General features: G+C 40.6%; 1 protein-coding gene across 1 annotated transcript; it reads left to right on the top strand.

The window, feature by feature from the left end:
- The first annotated feature begins 691 nt into the window (after positions 1–691).
- Positions 692–21,215, top strand: rspo4 (R-spondin 4). The gene is made up of 4 exons (XM_071899919.2): positions 692–776; positions 16,337–16,525; positions 17,182–17,319; positions 20,923–21,215. Exons 1-4 carry the CDS (start codon positions 692–694, stop codon positions 21,213–21,215), a joined length of 705 nt encoding a protein of 234 aa, XP_071756020.1.
- The last annotated feature ends 1,020 nt before the right edge of the window (positions 21,216–22,235 follow it).

The following is a 22,235-nucleotide window of genomic DNA, read 5'->3' as shown; positions in this document are numbered from 1 at the left end:
TTAGCAGGATTGTCACAGAAAACAAAGCATTCACATACAGATAAAAAAAAACAAAACAAGGATAATAAAAAGACATCAAACAACAAGAGATAGAGCAAAGAGGAGGGGAAGGGAGTGGGGGGGGGGGCGGGCTAAAGATCAAGCTGCAAATGTGGGACCAATGTGGAACCACTTAGGGCCTGAGCGCGCACCACATAAAGGGTTAAAGATGGCGAGGGGATAAGTGGAGCTCGTTTCTCGCAAATTTGACAGTGGTAGTTAAACGGTGAGTTTCCCCTCCAAGCTGCCAGTCTGGGGAAGCAGATGAGGCTCTGCTCTCCTCCTCCTCCACCCTCCTCCTCTCCTCTCCTCTCCTCTCCTTTGCGCTCATTTTGTTTATGGTCTCCCACCTCCTCATCTTAGCCCTATATCGTCTGCGGCGAAAAGCGGGAGAGGTTTTTCTCCTCCGCTCTCCTTTCTCCTCTCACCTTCACCTTCGTCGTCTTCGTTCCCCTGCTTCGGGCCTTCGAGATTCCCCTTTCCGCTTTCGTCTCCCCTCTCCTCCGTCCATCCCCTCATCTCTTAGCCCTCCTCTCTTCGCCCTCTGTCTCTCTCTCTCTCTGGTCCTCGCCGTGGATCTAAACTTTCAGCCCTGGAGTCCCCGCAGATGTCCGCAGCCCTGCGCTGAAGCGGGTGCTAGCCAGCAGCCTAGATGCATTTGCGACTCTTTGCCATTTTGACAACCTTGCTGTGTGATGTGATCAGGATGGGCTCCGGCGCCGCGCACAAACGAAGTGGTGAGTTTATTGGAAAAATGATTTTCAACCCAATGAACTCCTTCACTGGGTTTAAAAGATTGTTTTGCAGTTTTAAGTGACTTGTAAAACTTTCTGCACTTTCTTGGGGATAATTAAGGCTGATGTTCTACCAGATGTGCATGATAGTAAAGCAGGAATTGACTGAAATAAACATATTGTGCAAAATATGTTGTACATATGCACAAAATGACATGAACATATGAAATGAATATACTAGAATAAGTTAAAAGGTGAAATATTTACAAAGAACTTATTGAGGAAACTTGATATTAATATCTAAAATAAAGAAATTGTTAATTTCTAAAACAAAGGTAAACATTAAAACTACAACTACACAATGTGCCACTTAGACAACTTTTATCTTTTTACCACACAAAGAGCTAAAGTTGGTCTTTTTTGCTGTTAACTCTTTCTATGGTGAAATATTGATTGAGATGAATATAGGAAAAATAAACAGACTGTCAGCTTTTCTTTTTTAAAGATTATTTTTTTGGGCATTTCTGCTTCATTGGACAGTTACAGTGCAGAGAGAGATGGGAAAGACAGGGGATGATACGCAGCAAAGGGAAAATAATAATTAACAGTGAGTGAGCAGGTAGGGGTTCAGTGCCTTGCTCAAGAGCCCTTCAGACACACAACATCCATCTTAACAAGTCATTTAGCCTCATATTCAGCCTTCATATCTTATTGTTCTTAAACCAAGAGGAACATTCTGCAGTGAGGAGAGATAACTCCACTTGTTTCCACTGCAGCTTCACTTGTTTCAGGAGTTTTCTAGAAATGAGTGAAACCAGTCAGAATAAGTCAGATCACTGCACTGCTGTCAAGAAAATGACTCTTGATTCTACTAAATTCTTCGAACAAGTTGATCTGCATTGGAAACAAGTGACATTATCAAACCCCATTGGCAGATTTTTTCACTTATTATAAGAAAATTACTATTTTAGGACTCAATAATAGACTAAATGACTTGTCAAGATGGAGATGATGTACAGACACAGTGACTGTTGCAGGGATTGAACCTGTGACCTTTTTCATTTCAGGACAGCTTCTCATTTAAACGTGTGACTGTATAAAACTTGGATTGCAAAAAAAAAAATCACTAATTTTTAAATCGTATAAGCTTTGTTTCCCAGTATCTCAGATATCACAGTCAGAATCGGACACACTTTAACCGCCAAGTAAAATAAATGTGCAGGAATTTGTCTTGGTGACACTGGTGCAGCTGCATGATGTAACACAGGTACACACACACACACTCACACACCAGGAACTAATACTAATATTCAATACAAGACATACAAGGGGAAATTAAACAACTGATCACCATATCACTGTCACTGCTGGGTGAAAACCTCATATTCCTCAAATAATAATAATAACTTTATTTATATAGCACCTTTAAAAACAGAGTTTACAAAGTGCTTTGACAGACAAAATAAAAGCAGAATACTTCAAATTATGAATTTAAAAGGCAATAAAACAATAATAAACAGGGATTAAATTCATAGGAGGACAGAGGTGGAAAAGAGCAAACATTCAAGTAAATCGTAGGATGAAAACCAAAATAAATAAAATAATAGAATAAAAGTAAGATAAAATTAAGATAGAGTTAAGATAAAAGACGTAGAAAGACAATAGAAAGATGATAAAAAGCTGATAAAAAGCTGATAAAGAGACAATAAAAAGCCGATAAAGAGACGATAAAAAGACGACATCACATAAAAGCAAGTCTATAAAAATGGGTTTTAAGAAGTGATTTAAAAGAAGTCACTGATTCTGCTAGCCTTCTCTCCTCAGGCAGGTCGTTGCAGAGCCGAGCGGTCCTGATGGAAAAAGGCACGGTCACCTTTAGTTTTAAGTCTAGACTTTGGAACGGCCAGAAGGGCCCGCCTGAGGATCTGAGGCTGCGCACCGGCTCATACGGGGTCAACATATCTGTGATGTAGCTTGGAGCCAGACCCAAACGTGCTTTAAAAGTGATCAGTAAAATCGTAAAATTGATTATAAACCGAACAGGGAGCCAATGGAGAGCAGCCAGGATTGGGGTGATGTGATGTCGTCTGTTAGGACCAGTAAGAAGCCGAGCTGCTGCGTCCTGTTGGAGGCGAGAGAGTGACTTTTGGTTGATGCCAGAAAGGAGGATGTCAACTTATCAGGACAACTAAGAAAAAGCAGCCTCGCTCTCAGATTGACCACCATGCATTTTTGAGTTTATCCAGTGGGTTTTAAAAGGGTTTCATAAGCCCAGGGGGGGCGTAGAATGTAGTGGAGCGTGTAATCCTTCAGCTGAAGTTAAAACATGAAAATGACCAAAATTGGAGTTGGGAGGTTTTCACATGACACACAGCGATATGCGTTCAATTTCCAGCTTTCCCAAAGTTGGAAATGTTTATCCTCTTTCCCATGGATGTCAGAAATCGAACATTTTCAGCATCACCGGCTGAATCTGGATCACTGTTAAATCTAGATCACATTTCTTTCCACTGTGTTTTTTACTTTTGCGCATCTCACAGATCTCAGCGGCTGCGTTTTCCCGTCGCTCCCCATTTAGCTTTCCTCCGGCAGACGCTCCGCAGCGCTTGGAAATCCGTCTCAGATCCAGATTTGTGGTTAATGAGTTCTTTTAAACCAAATCCCCCCACCCCCCAAAAAAATAGTCCGATGCACAGTCAGACAGGTACGTGGCGGCCTTCAAACTCACTGGTGTGTCTGGCATTTCCTCAGGAATTCCCACTAATAGAGGGGGATCCGGTCTCAATTACGGCCTCATTTGGGCTTCCGACGTTTACCTCACCGCCCCGCCGCCCGCCCCGCACCGAGGTGTCAGATAATGACTAGAGGGGCTGCACGGAGCGGTCGAGTGCCACCGAGTCCCGTGTCAACGTAACCGACTGTGACAGCAAGATTACACTGTTGTGACGTGTTATTACAGGAAATGAGTGAGGAGGGATTCTGTCAGTTTCAAACACAGCAGCTGTAACGAAGTTGGACTCACATGGCTCCGAAGACGAATGAAGAATGAAGAGTAAAATATGAAACATCTTCAGAAATAACAACAATCACCCTTAGTGCAGGTACAACAGATGCAGTAAAGGTGCAACTCTCCAGGTGATGCAAAAGATCTGAACTGACTAATGTAACATGTTACAAAATATTGAGTCCCTGCATTATAATTAATAACCTAATATTGACTTGATCCTGTACAGTGGGACTATTACGATATGTAGAGTTTTATTCCAAAATGAGATATCTACAATAAAAAAAAATGACAGCTAGTCTGACAAAATTATTTTGTGCTTAAAAGTTAAGCACATCTAAAAACTATTGAAGTTTTAGAGGGAAACCCTTCAAGTGCAATGTTGTGTGAATGTACATTATATAAAAATACTATAAAATAATACAAAATACTATTGATTCAAGGCAGGTTTTGTTCAGGCAAAGGAAAATGGGCGATGCAACTGAGTCTTCTGCAGGCAATGCAAAAGGAAACTTCCAAAACAAAATATGACCCGAGTCCTCGCATGACAACGGACAATTTTGTATAAAATAATCCCTTGAGCGAAATTATGAAAAAAATGACCCGTCCCAAATGTCCCAGATGGAGGTTTCTGAAGCTAATGGACTGTAACAGCTAGAAGCTCGACACCATTTTTAGGCTTAAAGGGTCAAACGCTGGCTGTGGCTGTGGGAGGCTGACCTGCTGTCACAACTCATCCCTTTATACAGAGGAGATTTACATCCACATTTTATCCTCTCCTCCTCTCTCCTCCTCTCCTCTCTCCTCCCTTCCTCTCCTTCCCTCACCCCTCGTCTCCTCTGCTCTCGTCTCCCTCTCTCACCTTTTCCTTCCTTCCTTCTCTCTTCCTACTCTCCCCAATCTTTCTCTCTTTGTCGCATCTGGACTTGGTTCCTATAGCTGTTAAAGATGTTACACACACACACACACACACACACAGCTGAAACGGTTTGAAGTATTTAAGAGCGGGAAAGTTGAACCCAAGAAGTCAGGAGGTTGAAGCCATTATTATGTCCATTAGTACAATTTGTGATGCTACATGGTTACTGTAGGCTCGGTAATTGTGAGCATCTGCAGCTGTTTTACAGGCGAAAGCGGAGGGAGAGTCAGATGAAATTGGTATTTTTTTCCCCCGCTGCATTTCTGCGTGGTTTATCTTGGAAGTCAATGCAAAAACGTATTCAAAAGCTGTCAATCACATTGTGGCATATTCATCTATTCTTGAGAAATCCATACTAAACTGCAATATGAGTCAGCAGATAAAAAGACGTCAGACTAGAGGTTATTATTAATATTACTATTAATATTATATAGAAGCACTGGTTGCTGCATGTAACAACAATAATATAGACATCAGCTAGAGAAACATGTTCAAACTGTGGCCTTTGACTGAATTTTTCACTATTATTTGCTTGTAATGTTGATGATCTTGGGATTTGATCTTATTCTACTGCTGTACTTACTGTTCAAAGCCACGCTGGATAAGAGCGTCACATTTAATTCTGAAAATGTACGGCCAGAACATAAGGTCAAGTCGAATCCAATATCATTTGACAACAAATTTCAAAACTCGCTTATCGTCGCTGTCGGGTGAAACCGTTTTGTCTCCAATTTTGATGATATTTGTGTTTTAACTTCAACCGAAGGATTGAATGTTCAACTGGAGGATGCCGTGCTCCTCTATGGGTTGAGAAAATTCTACAACAAAGTCCCTGAAACCTATGAAACCTTTTCAAAACCAATTAGATAAACTCAAAAATCCAAGCTAAAAACAAGGCTGTTCTTCTTTGTTCCTGAAAAGTCGACATTTTGGAGATAAAAGGTTTTCATCTGTCAACAGTCTTATATTGACTAAATCCCTGGGGACAAAGTGGAGCATCTAGATGATTGGCTGGATATTATAATTTCTTGAAATGGCTTGATATTATTATTTCTTCAGAGGGAAAAATGATTAGAGGTTGCAACGCACGCAGCTCAGAAGGAATTGGCCGGAAAGCTCCCCTGATTTTTTTTTAGACATTTAGACGTTTCCAAATAAATTTCAGTTGATTTTTGCTTCATATTTTTTCTCTATTATAATGATAAAAAGTACAACATCAAATCTGGACTCATGCCGAGGTGTAAGCTGTCTTGCCATACCTAATGGACACCTTTCTCTCAGTAGGATTACAGAAACTAAAGCTTATTCTTCCATCACACTCATAAGTGGTGCAGGTTAAGAGCGTCATCTTGAAGCCTAAAATGTGAAAACAAATATGTAAAAGCAGGATGACGAGCTTCAGTAACACAAAATCAATTCTCACCGACGTACAGATGTCGGAAATCACGTGTTACAAATGTGTCAAATAGCAGCAGATCTGGTGTCAGCTCCTGCACAGCCACACGTGTGTCATTAGGGACATTAGCCACATCTTGTGTTGTTTTAACACGTCACCCCAGCTGCCACGTTTTTCTTGTTAATGTACACATTATGGTGCATTGTGGGTACTTTGGCTCAGACTACAGAAGCGACGGCTGCTGTGTGTTGCAGGGGAAACCCACCTTAAAACACAATTCCTGTTATTTCCACCGGGGATGGAGAGGAGGGGGAAGCCGCCTGGACTCACCTTGAGTTTATTCACCTTTATGCAGAATAGAGTTTACTCTCCTTTTTAGGCTGACGTAAATCTAAGATGTAAATTTATAGTGTATGTCATGGTAAGTAATATCAGGAGAGAGAGCATAAATTTGTGCTTTTCTGCAGGTGTAACTGATTTTTCTTTCTATGGGTGGATGTTTACCTTAAAAAGAAATATAATCCCACACACTGTCTGCACTTGCATGACACTTTAATGTGACGTTTTGGCCAATAAGACCGAAGACTGAAGCCTGAAAGTCTTATTGACCGAAACGTTTTATTGACCGAAACTTCACATTAAAATATCATGCGATATATCAAGTGTAGACAGTGTGCAGGATTATATTTCTTTCTCAGTATCTACCTTTTTGATTTTTGTCCTACACACCCGTCACTCAAAGACTATTAGGTGTGCAAAAAAATGTTTTTCTTTATTTGGTTGTTTACCTTAAAATGACCTAGAATAACCTTTACCCATCTTTTCATTTATTACTACATCACTAAAATTCATGCACTAAAAAAAATGTCCATCGTAACAGCTGGTCTTGTTTCCAGGAAATTTTAAAAACAACAATTAAGACACAATACATGTGGAAAAAAAGACTGCAGATAGGGTGAGACAACTTCATGTTTTAAATGTACTTGCACTTGTTTAAAGAGGTTTTTGGAAAATATCTTGAAAAAAGGCAGATCACTCTGCCAGTATCAAGGTTATATCACCTAATCAAAGAAAATTATTTAAAATGATTTGATTGGCAAAGGAAACAAGTGAAACTCTCAGCACATTCTCTTATCTATTCAAATATTTACAACATCTGATTTTAAGACTCAACACAAAATTGAATTAATTGTTAAGTCGGCTAGTAAGGTATAGATTTATGTAGATGAACAAGTCACTCCCAAATGTGGAATGTACAAAATATTAGGATAATATGAAAAATCCATGTTCCAAATGTCTAAAGCCTTAAAAAAAATGTCTTTGATTTGCTCGCATGGAAGTAAAACTCATTCGTTATCTTGAGCCCTTTTCTTACAAACTAATGACAATTTAGATGTTTTTATTTTTTAATTTATCTATTTTTTTTCATATTGTAACAGTTGTGGGATTCTGGACTGGACAGCACTTTCTATCAACCTCTTTTTTCTCTCCCAGATCTTTTTCCACATTTTACGGTTTAATTTGAACACTCTACCTCCACTCGGAAATCAGAAGTTTTCTGTGATTTGTCAGGAAGGAAAGAGGTGATAACGTTACAGTCCGTCATTTTGCTCTCACTCCTCCAACATGGTGGCATGTCCATGTTCAAGTCCATTTCTAACCTTTGCGGCATTACATGTGAATTCAGTTTTAGGGTGGAAGTTCCCTTTAAACTCTAGCATGTTTCCCTGAAGCCCTGGCGGAGCGTGTTCCACCTGGTGCTTGTTAAAGACCCGGCGCAATCCCATGCGAGGTCAAAGGTCAGTGTTTTACGCTACCTAAACCTGCCGCTCCCCTAAAAGTCCCTTAAGCCCGCAGATCGATAGCATATGTGTCGGGAATTGTTTTTCAAACAATGGGTCGGGACCCCAAAGTGAGGTCCCGACGCTCGTCAGAACGGGTCCCTGGGTTATTCTGGAGAAATGCAAAGTCTTCTCTACTCTGGTCTCTACTTTGGTGTCATCTTTTCTACTTTATTCTCCCCTACTGATGACCTACAGCTCAGTTCTACTAAGCAGAGATTTCGTAAAGTGTTGTGAGTGTCGCCCGTGAGTGAACTCTGGTAGTACCTTGGGTTGTGTCTCTTCCTCCATGATAAAACCCCAAAATCAGTGATTCTGTGATCTGTTGCTCCAGTAGAGGAGACTGGAGAATTGTGTTTTTTTTTCTCTCTCCATTCACTGCCATTGTATGGAGGAACAGTCTGAAAATCACTTCTAGCACATAAACTAACGCAAACAAAGCAGATTCTGACAATATATAAAAAAACAAGTGTAACAGACCAGATTTCAGTGTTACACTTGTTCAAACTGAAAGGTTTAATAAACATAAAGAAAGCGATTCACCTAAAAACAATTCAGCAGCATGACTAGTTTTTTATATATTATCAGAATCTGCTTTGTTCTCATTGGTTTATGTGCTAGAAGTGTGATTTTCAGACTGTTCCTTCATACAATGGCAGCAAAGGGAGAGAGAAAGAAACGCAATTCTCCAATCTCTTCTATCATGGGCAACTTTAAAAACCTATCCTGAACCCATGCAAGGTCAAAGGTCGATGTTTAGCGCCACCTAAACCTGCTACACTGAACACAGCGTAATGAGAATTATTTTCAAGCACTGGTTTGGCGGCCCAATGTGAGGTCCTTAAACGCGTCAAAATGGGTCCCTGAGATATACTGGAGCATTGCAACTTCTGCTGGTACACTACGATGTTTTCTACCGGACTTTATTGTAATCTGATGTATTCCAATCTGCTCTTCTCTACAATTGATGCTATTTCTGCTATTAATTTCATTGCTGTCAACTCATGGCTATTTAAAAGCCTTTTCCATCTAAGATAAAACTTGGTGTCGCTACCTGAACCTGCAGTATCCAAAACTCCATTAACCTGCAGATCTAAAGCACATGTGGAGAGCCTGAGTTCCTGAAAGTGGTAATCTGTGAGATCCTCTTTCATTTATGTAGTCTCCGTCTTTGCTGTGGTGTTTCTGCACTGCTCTTCCCACAGATCACCTGTCAATCAAACAGTGTGGGCGGAGCTTGGATTTTCTTGTTGATGCAGTTTGAGTTTCTCTTCTCTCTGTCTGTTCAGCCATGGTGGCTATCACTGCTCATGCTAACTACCCAGTTCTTCTTCTGCTGTTGATTCCAAACAAACCGGAAACGTAAAACGCATCACTTCCTGTGCGGCAGAGGATTTTTCCCAGGAAAGAGCTACCAGACCCCGGCTGTTCAGAACAGACAGCGGACAAGATTTATGAACTGAATATAGGTTATGATATATTGATCGGTGATAGAGAAAAGCAAAGCGGACATTTATTTATATGAAAATGTTTGTTGATTACTACTTTAAAGTTTGGGTTTGACCCCCGAGGCTCCCACATAATCTAATGTGTGACTAGTTTATTTAAAAAGTTTCATCTGGGCTGCTGATGAAAATTTTTTAGAACCGCTGGTGATGTTCATTAAGCATTGAAAGGTAAATGCTGAGCTAGAAGTTGTTTAATACTTGAAACATTCGTTGCAAATGAATGTATAGAGTCAACACTATTTTCGTAGCATGCATTCAATAAGCTTTCTATACGTATTTGTTAGTTCATTTTTGACAATATTTTTGAAAGCCAAAATGAGGGACACCTGTACCTCTACAGTCATCCATTGGTTTACATCTAGTCACTTTCCTAAGGACACTTGAACAGGACTCATGCCTGTTGATGGACAAATTGGCTTTGCAGGGATTGAGTCTGTCACCCTCCACTTACTGGACGGTCTCTCCAACCACTAGGCTGCTTTACCTTCAGTGAGAAAAGCTACAGGTTTTTTTTAACTAAAAGAAAAATTCACCTGGGATTCTCTTCCACTGTTGGATATCATCAATCTGTGATGTTCAACACATTCCAGGAGATATTTTGTGATGAAGTGTTGTAATTGACCTTTTTGGTGAGCCCTCTTTTCCTTCCTTTTCCTCTTTTTCTCCATCTACTTCTACTTGTTCGTGGTTTCCTACATTTCCCAGAATGCCTTTCAACAACCCTGAGCACAAGCCTGAACTTGTTGCATTCAGCTGTGGGTTATAGGTGTAGGTGGCAAGAGCGATAGTGATAGTAGTTCAAGAGTTTTTTGCAGTCGAGAAAAAGTGAGTCGCGCCCCTTATTCAAACCCCAACCTGTCTCTCTGCTGCAGTGCATTCTGGTCTCTCTCCTGCTCCTGTGGGTGGAGAAATTGGTCTCTCTCCTCTTCTACGATGGATTTCTCCCTGTATGATTGTTGAACGTCTCTCGGTGCAAAATGGAAAATAGAAAGAAGCCCTCGCTCTTTGATTCTGAGGGACTGACACCAAAACCTGACGTTTACCGCTGATGTTTTACATCCTGAAACATTTTCTCATATCAAACTCCGTCGTAACTGCGTTTTAGGACTGCTTTTCCCTCAACTAAAGATGCCAATACCGAACCAGAGGTTTTTACACTGGTTGTTGTCGGAGGGGAGAACATTTTTCATGCAGCATTCCCCCACACAGATCCTCTAAAAAGCTCTAAGCCCCAAACATTTTCCTTTTCATCTCAGTAGAGGCGGGAGGTTCATAAACAAGCTGTAAACACCTGAGATTACTGTTACAATCCAGCATGATGCGTGGGATTACCCAACGTCTGCAGGGTTATCAGCACACAGATAAAGGAAGATAGTCTATTTCTACCTCTGTACTCCCTCACACAGGTGCTGCACACCACGCAATATAGATGGCCCAAATTCAGGCTGGGATGCTGTGGTAAATAAAAACTACATTGCATTTTACTTGACAACTTTACAAAATCTCAACATTTAAAAAGAATGAAAATAACCATCAACAAACAGCTGTAATAATTGGAAGACTTGCCTTGCTGACTCGTTAATGCTGACTGTGTTTAATTGCCAACAAACAAATTAGCAATTCTACTGAAGCATAATAAAAGCAAAAACAAGTCATCAGTTCACTGCAGGTTTTCAAAATAATTAATTATCTTCTTTAGTTTTCCTGTTAAATTAAATCTCATTTTCTTTCTGCTGTCTCAATTTTGCACTTTTGATGATTTATTTATTTGAAAAGTAGCATTTCTTTACAGCAGTACTCTCCTGCTAGGACTCCTTATCAATACCACTGTAAGTCAATGGTTTCTCACAAAATCCCCAAAAATTGTTCCTAAATTGTTCTAGTATAGTATAGTTTGCCTGCAATTGTATGACTGCTGACTCTCAGTAGCATTGCCAGCAAATGACAAAATGTTTTTGCAGTTCAAGGTTCACTCAGTGCAAAATAACAAAATAGCTTTCAGCAATGTTAAGTAACACAACAGTTAGTTATAAATAACCTTATATTTAAGAACTAAAACTCTTAAGTTTGAATCTGTATTGCTTTTTTTCACTTAGTGCAGCAGCAAAATATTTTTGTAGCAATGTTGTAAGTCGTAACAACAAAATTATAAATAACTTTATATTTAAGAACTAAAACTCAGGTAAGAATTTGTATTGCTTTTCTTTTGCACTTAGTTCATTAACAAAATACTCTTGTAGCAAAACAAAATTAAACATGACATGGACATAATATTAATTCTACTTTATCATTTAGCCAACACCAACTAAATAAATGTCTGCCTCAGCCGCGTCGCTCCGTGTTGAACTGACTGAAGAAGAGCTGCAGCAGGGTGAGCGGAGCCTCGTCCTCAGGTTGTCAAAACTGCTGCGCTCCTTTACTTTGATCTGATGCTGCGCAGATATGAAGCGCGGGGCTCGTAGTTCCCCCTTCGTCACGAGGACCTCGCCGCAAAAATATTGCATTTTGCCGATTGTTCATTGATTTTAGTGAAGTACACAACACATTCTGAACGTCTGAGGCGATCTGCCATGTTCAGTGTGTCCAGTAAACAAACTGGGGAGTCAGCGCGCGCTCGTATGACATCATCAGCTGGAGACGACAGCTGTAGAAGAGAGAGAAAAAAAGATTCGATAAGAGATTCGTTAGACTCTGAGCTTAATGAATCCGGCTATTTTACCAATTTGGAACCAGTTCCAAAGTGGAACCGGCTAACAGAACCCAACCCTAGCTCCAGGGTAATAATCTTGGTGTTGAATTTTGTTAAAGTGGCATAAAGTAATCTGACCTCTGGTGACCTCTGGTGACCTGTAACCAGCAGGAATAACAGTGACAGGATCTTACTTATCGCCCCTTTAAAATTCAACATGTTTTGTCGCTGTAAATGTATGTGATGTGTTTTTCAAGTGTTAACCTTTTCAGAGCTCTTTGAAGTAGATACCTAGGACACACACACACACACACACACACAAGGCAAGACAAACTTTATTTATATAGCTCATTTCACACACAAGGCAAATACAATGTGCTTCACATAAAACAGAAAAAATACATACACAGACCACAACTATTTAAAATGACATTAAAAAAGAAAGAAAAGAAAGAAAGATAGAGATAGAGATAAAATAGGTAGAACATAAAAGAAATAAAATAAATAAATAAAGATAATAACACCTGTTACATCTACAGACAGATGATTTAGCAGAAGGCCACAGAGATAAGGAATGTTTTGAGCCGACGTTAAAAGAGCTGACAGTGGGAGCACAACTCAGTGCTTCTGGAAGTTTATTCCAGTAATTTGGAGCATAATTACTAAAAGCAGCTTCACCTGATTTAGTTTTCACCCTGGGAACGACTAACAGACCGGTCCCAGATGACCTCAGAGGTCTGGGTGGCTCATATCCTAAGAGCAGGTCAGAAATGTATTTTGGAGCTAAGCCATTTAGCGCTTTATAGACAAGCAGCAGGATTTAAAAATCAATTCTATGGCACACTGGAAGCCAATGCAGTGACCTAAACTGGTGTAATGTGTTCTGTTTTCTTAGTCTTAGTCAGAAATCTGGCAGCAGCATCCTGAATGAGCTGTAAACGCCCCAGAGTTTTTTTTGGGGAGACCGGACAGAAGACCATTGCAGTAGTCTAACCTGCTGGTAATCAATGCATGTATCAGCTTTTCTAAATCAGGTTTCGACATAAGACCCCTTACCTTGGCTATATTTTTAAGGTGATAAAAAGCTGATCTTGTAATGGTATTGATGTGGTTGTTAAAATTGAGATCGGCATCCACACACACACACACACACACACACACACACACACGCAGAATAAACAAGGAAACCGGCAGCCAGCCACAGATATCGTGTGAGAATCAGAGATGCCAATTGTTGAGGCTCACGCACGCTCACCGTCTGCCCCTTCACCTCCTCAGCAGATTCAATCCATCTTTCCATCCCTCCTCGGTTTATTCCATCTGTCTTTCCATCCCTCCTCGCCTCATTCCAACCGTCTTTCCATCCCTCCTCGCCCGTCTTTCCGTATCCCTCCTTATCCCGGTCGGATTGGGAGCATTCTTACTTTGACTCCGGAGTCTTGTGTGTATCTGGGAGCAGACATCACAGCTTACTGTTATAATATAATCAGACTTACTTTGGCTTAGGCAGAAGCCAGACTGTCATGCTACCAAGAAATGCAGAATCTATCGTCGGTGCGCTGCAGAAACCTTGTCAGAATCACATACACTTTGTTTGCCTTTGCGAAAAATGTGCAGGGAGTTTTCTTACGTACGTCGGTGCAGGAGCATATCAAGAACTCATCAAGTAACATAAGTACATACTGACACATACAACAGGCAGTATACAGTATATTCTACATATACAACATATATTCTATCACCATTCTATCTGAAGAAATTGTTCAATTTACTCATCTGTAGTGATGCGTTGACTCCAAAGATACTGAAGAAAACAGAATCCGCACTCATCTTTTCACTTGTTTATTCTTTAATTATTTTCTTGGAATTGGCCGTCGACACCTGGCTCTTCAACCCCACTTCTTTCAGACTGTCATTTTTTTGGTTTGCCAACCGCATATTTTGTTTGTTTTTTGAATAGAAGAATAAACAAGTGAAAAGATGTCAGTGAGGATTCTATTTTCTTCAGTAATAGAGTAAGTTGAAGCCGTAGAGAGTGATGGTGAGAGTCCAGCAGCATACTGTGAGACTGCTGTACTGATGGAATTAATCTCCAATGTTGATATTACTGTAATCAAATGATTTCATTCCACAGTACTGTGTATCTAGTTTGGTAAAAATCTGCTACCTAAAATTCATCAGTCAACATTTTAAAACCAAGAATGATTCTACAATCAAAAACATAATTATTTTATAAGAAAGGTGACTTAAGATGACTTCATTAGCAACTGAAAATGTGATTTACTGTCATGTCAGCAATTATTTTGTAAGGGTAGGTGCCCCCCTTTTTTACAAAATGCTGGATATTTTGTTTTGGGGAAAAAATCTTCAATTAAACAATCTGTGACAGCTCTACAATTCTACCAAGGTGCTGGAAATAAAGAGTGAACTTAACAAAAGGTTGAAAAAGCTACATTTGTTTAATAATGAATGAAAAAACTGAAACTAAGCTGTCTCTGCTAGTATGGACTTCATATTGGTGTAAAATCACAAGTTTCAGAATAATTCTACACTATCATTTTACCTGAAGTTCATCATTTAGTATCTGTAAAATATCCAGGATCCAGGCTGTAAATGTGTTCTCTTGGTTTTCTCAACCAAGCACTTAAGTTACTCTGTCTTTTACAAAGCAACACAATTTGTTTACATTTTTAGCCATCAACTATTATGTAGGCAATAGGCATAGAAGTCATATTTTTCAAATGTGACTCATTTTGGAACAAAACAGACTTCAATCAAAGATGGCCGCCCAGGCCTCCTGACCAATCCGGATATTCAGAATACTCAAAGCCAATAAACAGTAGTAGGAAGTCCAAATCTAATCCTTTAAAACCATACAGTGACTCTAAATACATACTCATAAAAATATAGACAAAACATGCATAAAATAAATGGGGTAAAATGACTACCATATGATGCAATAAAAAATAATGGTTTGGGGAAGGATGATTGAGGAAGCCTCTTGTTTTATGAGTACTGACTTCAGTTACTGCACCAACATTTCGTTTTCCAAGGGGAGCAATGTTTATATATTCCACCTTTTTTTTTATTTTTAAGTGAAACCTATTCTTTCAAGATTGATTGATTCATGATTGATAATACATTTTGTTTTTACAATAATAAATTACATGACTTTTTAAAGGATGGTAGAAAACTTAAAGGATAAGGCCGGTGTTTTTTAATGCATTTCTTACTGTCAACAAATCCTATGAAAATAACAACATCAACAATGCGTTTGCTCTACTCCCGTTACTTTCTGACTTCCCACGTACCGTTTTTAGCCGTCAACCCGGAAGTCATTGGCTCGAATTGTAAGCTAAAAACCTTGAAATACAGCTCACAAAGACATAGTTTACCACAAAAAGTAAGACTGTTGTAGTTATTACCAAATCAAATTCAAATGGGAACAAATTCTTCATTACGCCAGGGACTATTTTCGGTGCTACGGAACTACTTTCCTGAGATCGCAAAGTGTTTACAGCCGGCTTATTAAGTTGTTTGAGGAAAAAGTCGGCTGGCCCGGTGCATCGTGATGATGAAATATGTTGCCCAGAGCAACAGCATGACTCTTTGATGTGTTTTTAATCATTTTTTTAATACAATGGAGTTCTATGGCTGCTGGGACATGAGGCTGCATTGGGCATCGGCTACATGGATGAGATTTGTTGGCAAAATAAAATCATTGCTGATTTTGTTATTTTCATAGGATTTGTTGACGGTAAGAAATGCATTAAAAAAACACCGGCCTTATCCTTTAAGTCCTTGGTTAATAAAATGAAAACACTTTGAATGATGGATTTCAGGTAATTTCAGGTTTGGAATTTTTCTCCAAAATGAATATATGAAGGATTTGTCAATGAGCTCCTCGTGTTATTCTTGCCCAGTGAAAAGCTGGACAGGTATTATGGCTACATGTGAATGTCTGCCTCCCTGCAGTATCTGCAGATCTGTAATTCAAGGAGCTCAGTGGTGGATTTCTTCATGGAGTCCAGAAATTCACCTGGTACCTTGAGGATTTGTGATGTATTATATTCTCACATAGTCTCCTTTCCCACCTTTCCCTCTCTCCTCTCCTCTACTTTGTTTTTCTTTCTTCTCCTCTCCTGAACTGACCCCTCTCCTGTTCTCCTCCTCTCCCCTCTCTCTCTCTGCTCTGCCGTCCTCCAGCTCACAGAGAGACATCGGAGGACTGTCGGAGCTGTCTGGAGTGTTCCCACGACAACGGCTGTGTGCGTTGCCCCGAGCGACTCTTCCTGTTCCTGCAGAGGGATGGGATGTCCCACCATGGCACCTGCCTCCACGCCTGCCCCGCCGGACACTACGGACAGAGAGGGAAGGACATCAACCGCTGCATGAGTACGTCTGGAAAATACTGTAGTGTGTGAGCTAGATAAATATTAGGAGTCTTTGCTAATATTGAGTGAAACTCAATATTAGCAAGCAGAGTTACACGGACCTCATTTGTCTCAAGGCTTAATCCAATCCAAGAAATTTTTTGGTGAAAAGAAATCACAAATTCTCCACTGTTGAGAACTGACTGACGACAAAACCACCTTCCTGAGTTGCAACTTAATCTCTTAATCCATTCCAGGAACAGGAGTCTTTTTGAGACTTACTGTACCAAAAATTAAAAAAAAAAATATATATATAAATCAAAGTTCTATACCTATTACAGCCAATTTGCTTGAGCTAAGAGTGCAGTTTTTCTCTTATTCACAAAAAAATGAATGCAAATCAAGTTGTGGTACAAACAAGCCCCTTCATCACCAATGGCATGTTCAAATTGCATGCTTCAGCTGTAAAAGTAATCCACCAACACTGGCACCCTGCGCCCTAAAGCAGCTCAATCCTTCTGAAAATATCTTCTTAAAGCCATCTCCTCCCCTTCATGGCAGAAGTGGAAAACAGGTGAAATCAATAAGGGATCATGGTTTTCTCCTGGATTCACCTGGGCAGTTTTACAGAAAGAGCAGGTGTTCCTAATAGTTTGTTTGTCTCCCCTCTTCCCTCAGAGTGTCGGTCTTCGGACTGCGAGCACTGTTTCAGCCGGGACTTCTGCACCAAGTGTAAGCCCGGCTTCCAGCTGCACAAAGGCAAGTGTCTGAGCCGCTGTCCGGAGGGAACCTTCGCCCACCAGACAGACTGCCTGGGTAAGAGACTCCCCGACACGCCGGGACCTTCCTGTCAAAGCTTTGAACAGTTAGGGTGCGTACTTAAAGGGGCGCTAAGTCACCTATGACTTAATCAACCTCTAATAGCACAGACCCCAATCCCCTTGAGTGACGGTCACCTCTAATTAAAGGATATATTTGGACCTACAGTATATATAATTAATCTCTTCCATCCCTGTAGTACTTGGACCCGCAGACAATATTGGCTCCCGAGTCAGCAATAGGTTGAAACAGTGAGCTCCGTGCTAACAATGAGTCCAAACTGTTTGTCAAAATATCTCCAAAAAAGCCAGTCTGTGAAAACGATGTATTTCTATCCACGGCCCAGAAAGCAGCGGATCGTCTTCTACCGAACTCTACTGTTTACAATCTGACCTGACCGTCCAGAACTAGATCACTCCGCCAGGAACCGCCCCACAAAATAGTTCTGTGATTTCCTGACAGTGGAAGTGTGTGTAATGGAGGAACTGAAATCAGAGATAATTTTAATTTATGCACTTTGTAACTTTTCCGTTTACTCTCGACTCCCTTATTACAAACAGCTTTTTTGGAGATATTTTGACTAACAGTTTGGACTCATTGTTGGCGAGCTCGCTGTTTCAACCGACAGCTGACTCTGGAGCCAATATTGTCTGTGGGTCCAAGAACTACAGGGATGGAAGAGAAAAATTATATATAGGTCCAAAATCGCTGAACTTACACTTTAAAATGTCTAGTGAAGAGGTAATACATCACCTACGTAGAGGCAGCAATGGTGCAGCTTTGAGTTTTACGTCCCTCAGGTTCGCACTGAATTTGGCCTTTATGTTCTCCGCCCCTGCAGCCTGGAACCACTTGCAGACAGATTTGCAGCTAGATGAGTTTGATCCCGATTAGGGCATTCAAAAATGTAGTGAAGGGTTTGGAGGCAAATTCAATTGGAATTTGTAATTGCTTCCTTAGCTAGTCCTGTTTCCTCCTGTCTGTCTTTTAGGCGTATGATTCTGCGAGTTGCTACTGTATGTTTTGTTTTATGTGCTTTTAATGTTTGCTTGTATGTTGTTTGAAACTCTGTATTGCTGCTATCTTGGCCAGGGCTCCCTCGAAAAAGAGATCTTGTAATCTCAATGGGACTTTAATAATAATTTACATGAATTCACAGACGTTTTTATTTTAAACCCACTTTACTACCAACCCACATTAATTTGTAGGCCCATTTAAACCATTCCTCTATCCTAAAATCAGCAAAACATTGTTCATATTAGGGAAAGATGAAAGCGGTCTTGAAATTCCAATGGGAGTTTCTGTTCTAAAACAGGGAACAGGCAGGAAAATGAATTTCAAAGCCAGAAATCTCAGCACCTGGAGAACTGATCGTCGAGTCATTGGTATTGATCAGCAATCAACCACCCGCAGATATATTATGGTCATTTTGTGCTCTGGGGGGGGGGTACAAATCACATTTATTGCCCCTTTAATTTACTCTTGATCCAGGTGTTTCACTGTTTAAAACAACTTTTACCCAAATAGCACACCTTGGATTCGCAGTTTCACACCTGGAATAGCCCATATAACCTTTCGTGAATTGTACTGTATTTTTACTGCCGTTTCAATTCACTGTCCATTCTGACCTGAGCGAACTGACAGTGCGCTGACCTGAACCTGCTATAAAAAGTAGCTGCTCTGCTGAATGCATCAGTGAAGCTAATGTGAGGGGTTTAATGAACACCAGGCCTTTCCTGCAAACCGCTTCCTTTTATCTGACAGCGCTGCTTCTCTCCGTTTCTGTGGCCACTTATCTGTAGTATTTCACCTCTCCGTCTCAGCGGTACAGTATCTCTTTGGTTCTGGTGCCAATGTTCTGCTTTGAGAAGTGATTTCTTATCTTATTTATAGTTATTTGTAGTCAAATCATCTTTCTGCACTGGCACATTTTTGAACCTGTTTCATTCAAATATAACTTTCAATAACCAACCATGCAACAAGGAAAAGAAATCTTGAAATTTAACAGGCAGACCATTTCAAACATTTTCAAACGGGTGATTTTTTTATTATAAAGTTCAAAAACATTTTCTTTTTCTTTTTTTACAGACAATACTGAAATAGGCTTGATGACATATATGAGATAAAAAAACGCTCACTTTACTGCACCATAAAAGTCCTGATCAACACCAGTCTTTTTCCCAGAAGCCATTCCTTTCACCTGACTGTTCCCTCTCTCTGGTTCTGCGAGGTCAACACTGATCTACGGCACTTCATGTCTCTTTCTCAACTGTATCTTTTCTGTGATGGAGCCAAGCTTCCATCGCACACATGACTCACATTAAGGGGTTTAACCAGATGTTTTTATAATTTATCGTCATATCTCTTTGTGCATGATCCCTCCCTTTCTAAGTAAGTGAGATACTGTCGAACTCACTCATCAGTTTGTGTTGTTCGGGTCTCCAGATTCCCCCTCTGCTGTCCACCTGCACCATCTGTAGCTACTGTTGTTTCTTGGCATCACCGTCACATCTGGATTTCATGGTCATGTTAGGTTTCATGTCTAACTGTTGGTACACACCGCAAGCAACTGCTGGAAACCCATTACTTCTCTACAACTCCAGAAATGTCCAATCTTGATCACGGTTGCTGTGTTTCCTTTGTTGACAGCATGGAAAGGCTTGCTGCGGCTCAATTTAATGGCAGTGGTGGAAAAAGTACTCAAATCCTTCACTTAAGTAGAAGTAGCAATACCATAATGGAAAAAATACTTAAAAGTAAAAGTTCTGCATTCAAAAGTTTACTTAAGTAAAATGTACTTAAGTATCAACAGTAAAAGTCCTCATTCTTTCAGAGTGTTAAATTACTGAAGCATTAACCTGTAAGAAGTATTTTAATGTTGTCGGTCTAACTGCTCCATATACTGTTGGGGAGTTTAAACTCTAACAATGCAACATGTTTTATGAGCTTATCGTATGTTTTGCATGTAAAACCTTATTCTGCAAAGTAACTAGTAACTCCAGGAGGCAGATAAATGTAGTGGAGGAAAAAGAACAAGATTTCCCCCTGAAATGTAGTGGAGGAAAAGTAGAAAGTCTCACAGAATGGAAATACTCAAGTAAAGTGCCAGAACCTCAGAACTGTACTTAAGTACAGTACTTGAGTAAATGTACTTAGCTACTTCCACCACCTGTTTATGGGTGACATCGCCCATCAGCAGCCAATCACTACTAGAGTTGCTATATGCCCCACATACTGCTGCAACACCATTGGTGCTTTAGCTAGCAATCAGTCATCTACCTCAAATAATAGCAATGTGTCTGCCAGCGGTCTTCATATATTGTTATCTGTCTGTCAAAATACTCACTTCATGGTTTAGGGTTATAATTTACTGGTTTATCTTCTTTATCTTAACCCCACATTTAACGCAATTATCTGTTTTGTCATATTTTTTTGCAAAAGCACACCCAGCAAGATACTCCAACAATCGTTTTTGGCAATTTTATCTTTTGAGAGCTCTGATTCTATACTTTAGTAAACATATGAAACATATGAAATTTGATGTGATCTGATCTTATTCAATTGCACCAGATTTGAACTCTCTCTCTCATCTTCCTTTAGAGGATTGTCTTCTGGCTCCGCTGGGAGAGTGGAGCGACTGGAGCGCCTGTCTCCGTAACGGCGTCACCTGTGGCTTCAGGTGGGGCAAGCAGACCAGGACCCGAGGGGGAGGGCTGTCCGGAGGAACGCCCGAAGAGAAAGCGGCATCGCTCTGCCCGTCCCAAAGCGAGACGCAGAGGTGCAGAATGAAGAAAAAGTGTCCCACAGGTGAGACAGGGGGGGAGGGAGGGAACGAGGGGAGGAAGGAGATGATGGTCAGCGAGAGAGGAAAAATAGATGCCCTGGAGATGTGAGGAAGGGATGAAGAGGAAGGCGGGAGTGAAGAGGAGACGTCCTAAAGGTGAGATGGAGAAAGGGAAAGATGGAAAGAAACAAAGAATGGGCATCGCACAGGTGAGAGGAAAGGAGGGAAGTGGCAAGACGAGAGTTATCAAGGTGAAACAGAGGGAGGGAGATGAGAGAGAGAAAGGGGAGGAATGTGAATTAAATGAGGCGATGTGCTTAAGGCAAGATGGAGGGAGGGATAGGGAGAGAAGAACTGAGAGGAGAGGAAGGGAACGAGAAGGAGACGAGCAAAGACAGCGAATAATTGAAGACAGGAGGAAATAGGGAAGGAGAGTAGAGGAGAGGAGAAAACGAATAAGAGAAGACAGGAGTTCTGATTATAACAGAATTAAGGAAGGAAGTCAAAACAGGAGGAAAAGTTTGAGAAAAGCAGGAAGAGAAAGAAAGCAGCAGCGGCAGATTAAAGCTTAGAGAAGCGGCTTGACACCGGAAATCTGCTGGTTTGCATTCCCCAGACTAATTGGAAAGTATGTGCGGGCAGTGAGTGAGTAACAGGCTCCTCTTCCTCAACAGCTACTGTCAAAATGCCCTTGAGGAAGACACTTAACTCAACATTTCTCTAGCGGAGCCGCTTAGTAGCCAACAGTAAACACTGAGGTCGTACTGGGAAGCGACCAAGTGTGTGAAAGAGAGTGAATATGAAGCAGGGAAAAGAGCAAAGACTAAACAAACTCCCTGGGTAAAGGTGCACAGCATTTTAACATCAACAAATCATTACCACATTGATTTTTAAGACAAAATTACCGTAATTACGTAAACGAACAAGACCACTGCAGAGAAAATTGTCAGCATTTTGCAGCCTTTACACTGTGTTTTCCATTGTTTCTGCGGGAAATCTGCTGGATCGCTTTACGGCACAAAACAGGAAGAGGTTCTGTTCTTCTTCTTCTCTTCTGCGTTTACGTCATGCTGGAAGAAGCGCCAGAACGGGAAGATATCTCGTTGCTACAACTTGGAAGCGTTTAATT

This window comes from Centroberyx gerrardi, chromosome 5 (assembly GCF_048128805.1).
Source record: "Centroberyx gerrardi isolate f3 chromosome 5, fCenGer3.hap1.cur.20231027, whole genome shotgun sequence".
Lineage (NCBI taxonomy): Eukaryota > Metazoa > Chordata > Actinopteri > Beryciformes > Berycidae > Centroberyx > Centroberyx gerrardi.
Note: the sequence above shows the minus strand (reverse complement) of the source record. Positions and strands in the feature narration are given on the sequence as shown.

Excerpts from the sequence above, each read along its gene's own strand:
- rspo4 (XM_071899919.2), top strand. The coding sequence starts at position 692 with ATGCATTTGCGACTCTTTGCCATTTTGACAACCTTGCTGTGTGATGTG. Across the intron at positions 777-16,336 it reads CGCCGCGCACAAACGAAGTG|CTCACAGAGAGACATCGGAG; the intron begins GTGAGTTTATTG and ends GCCGTCCTCCAG. Across the intron at positions 17,320-20,922 it reads CCACCAGACAGACTGCCTGG|AGGATTGTCTTCTGGCTCCG; the intron begins GTAAGAGACTCC and ends ATCTTCCTTTAG.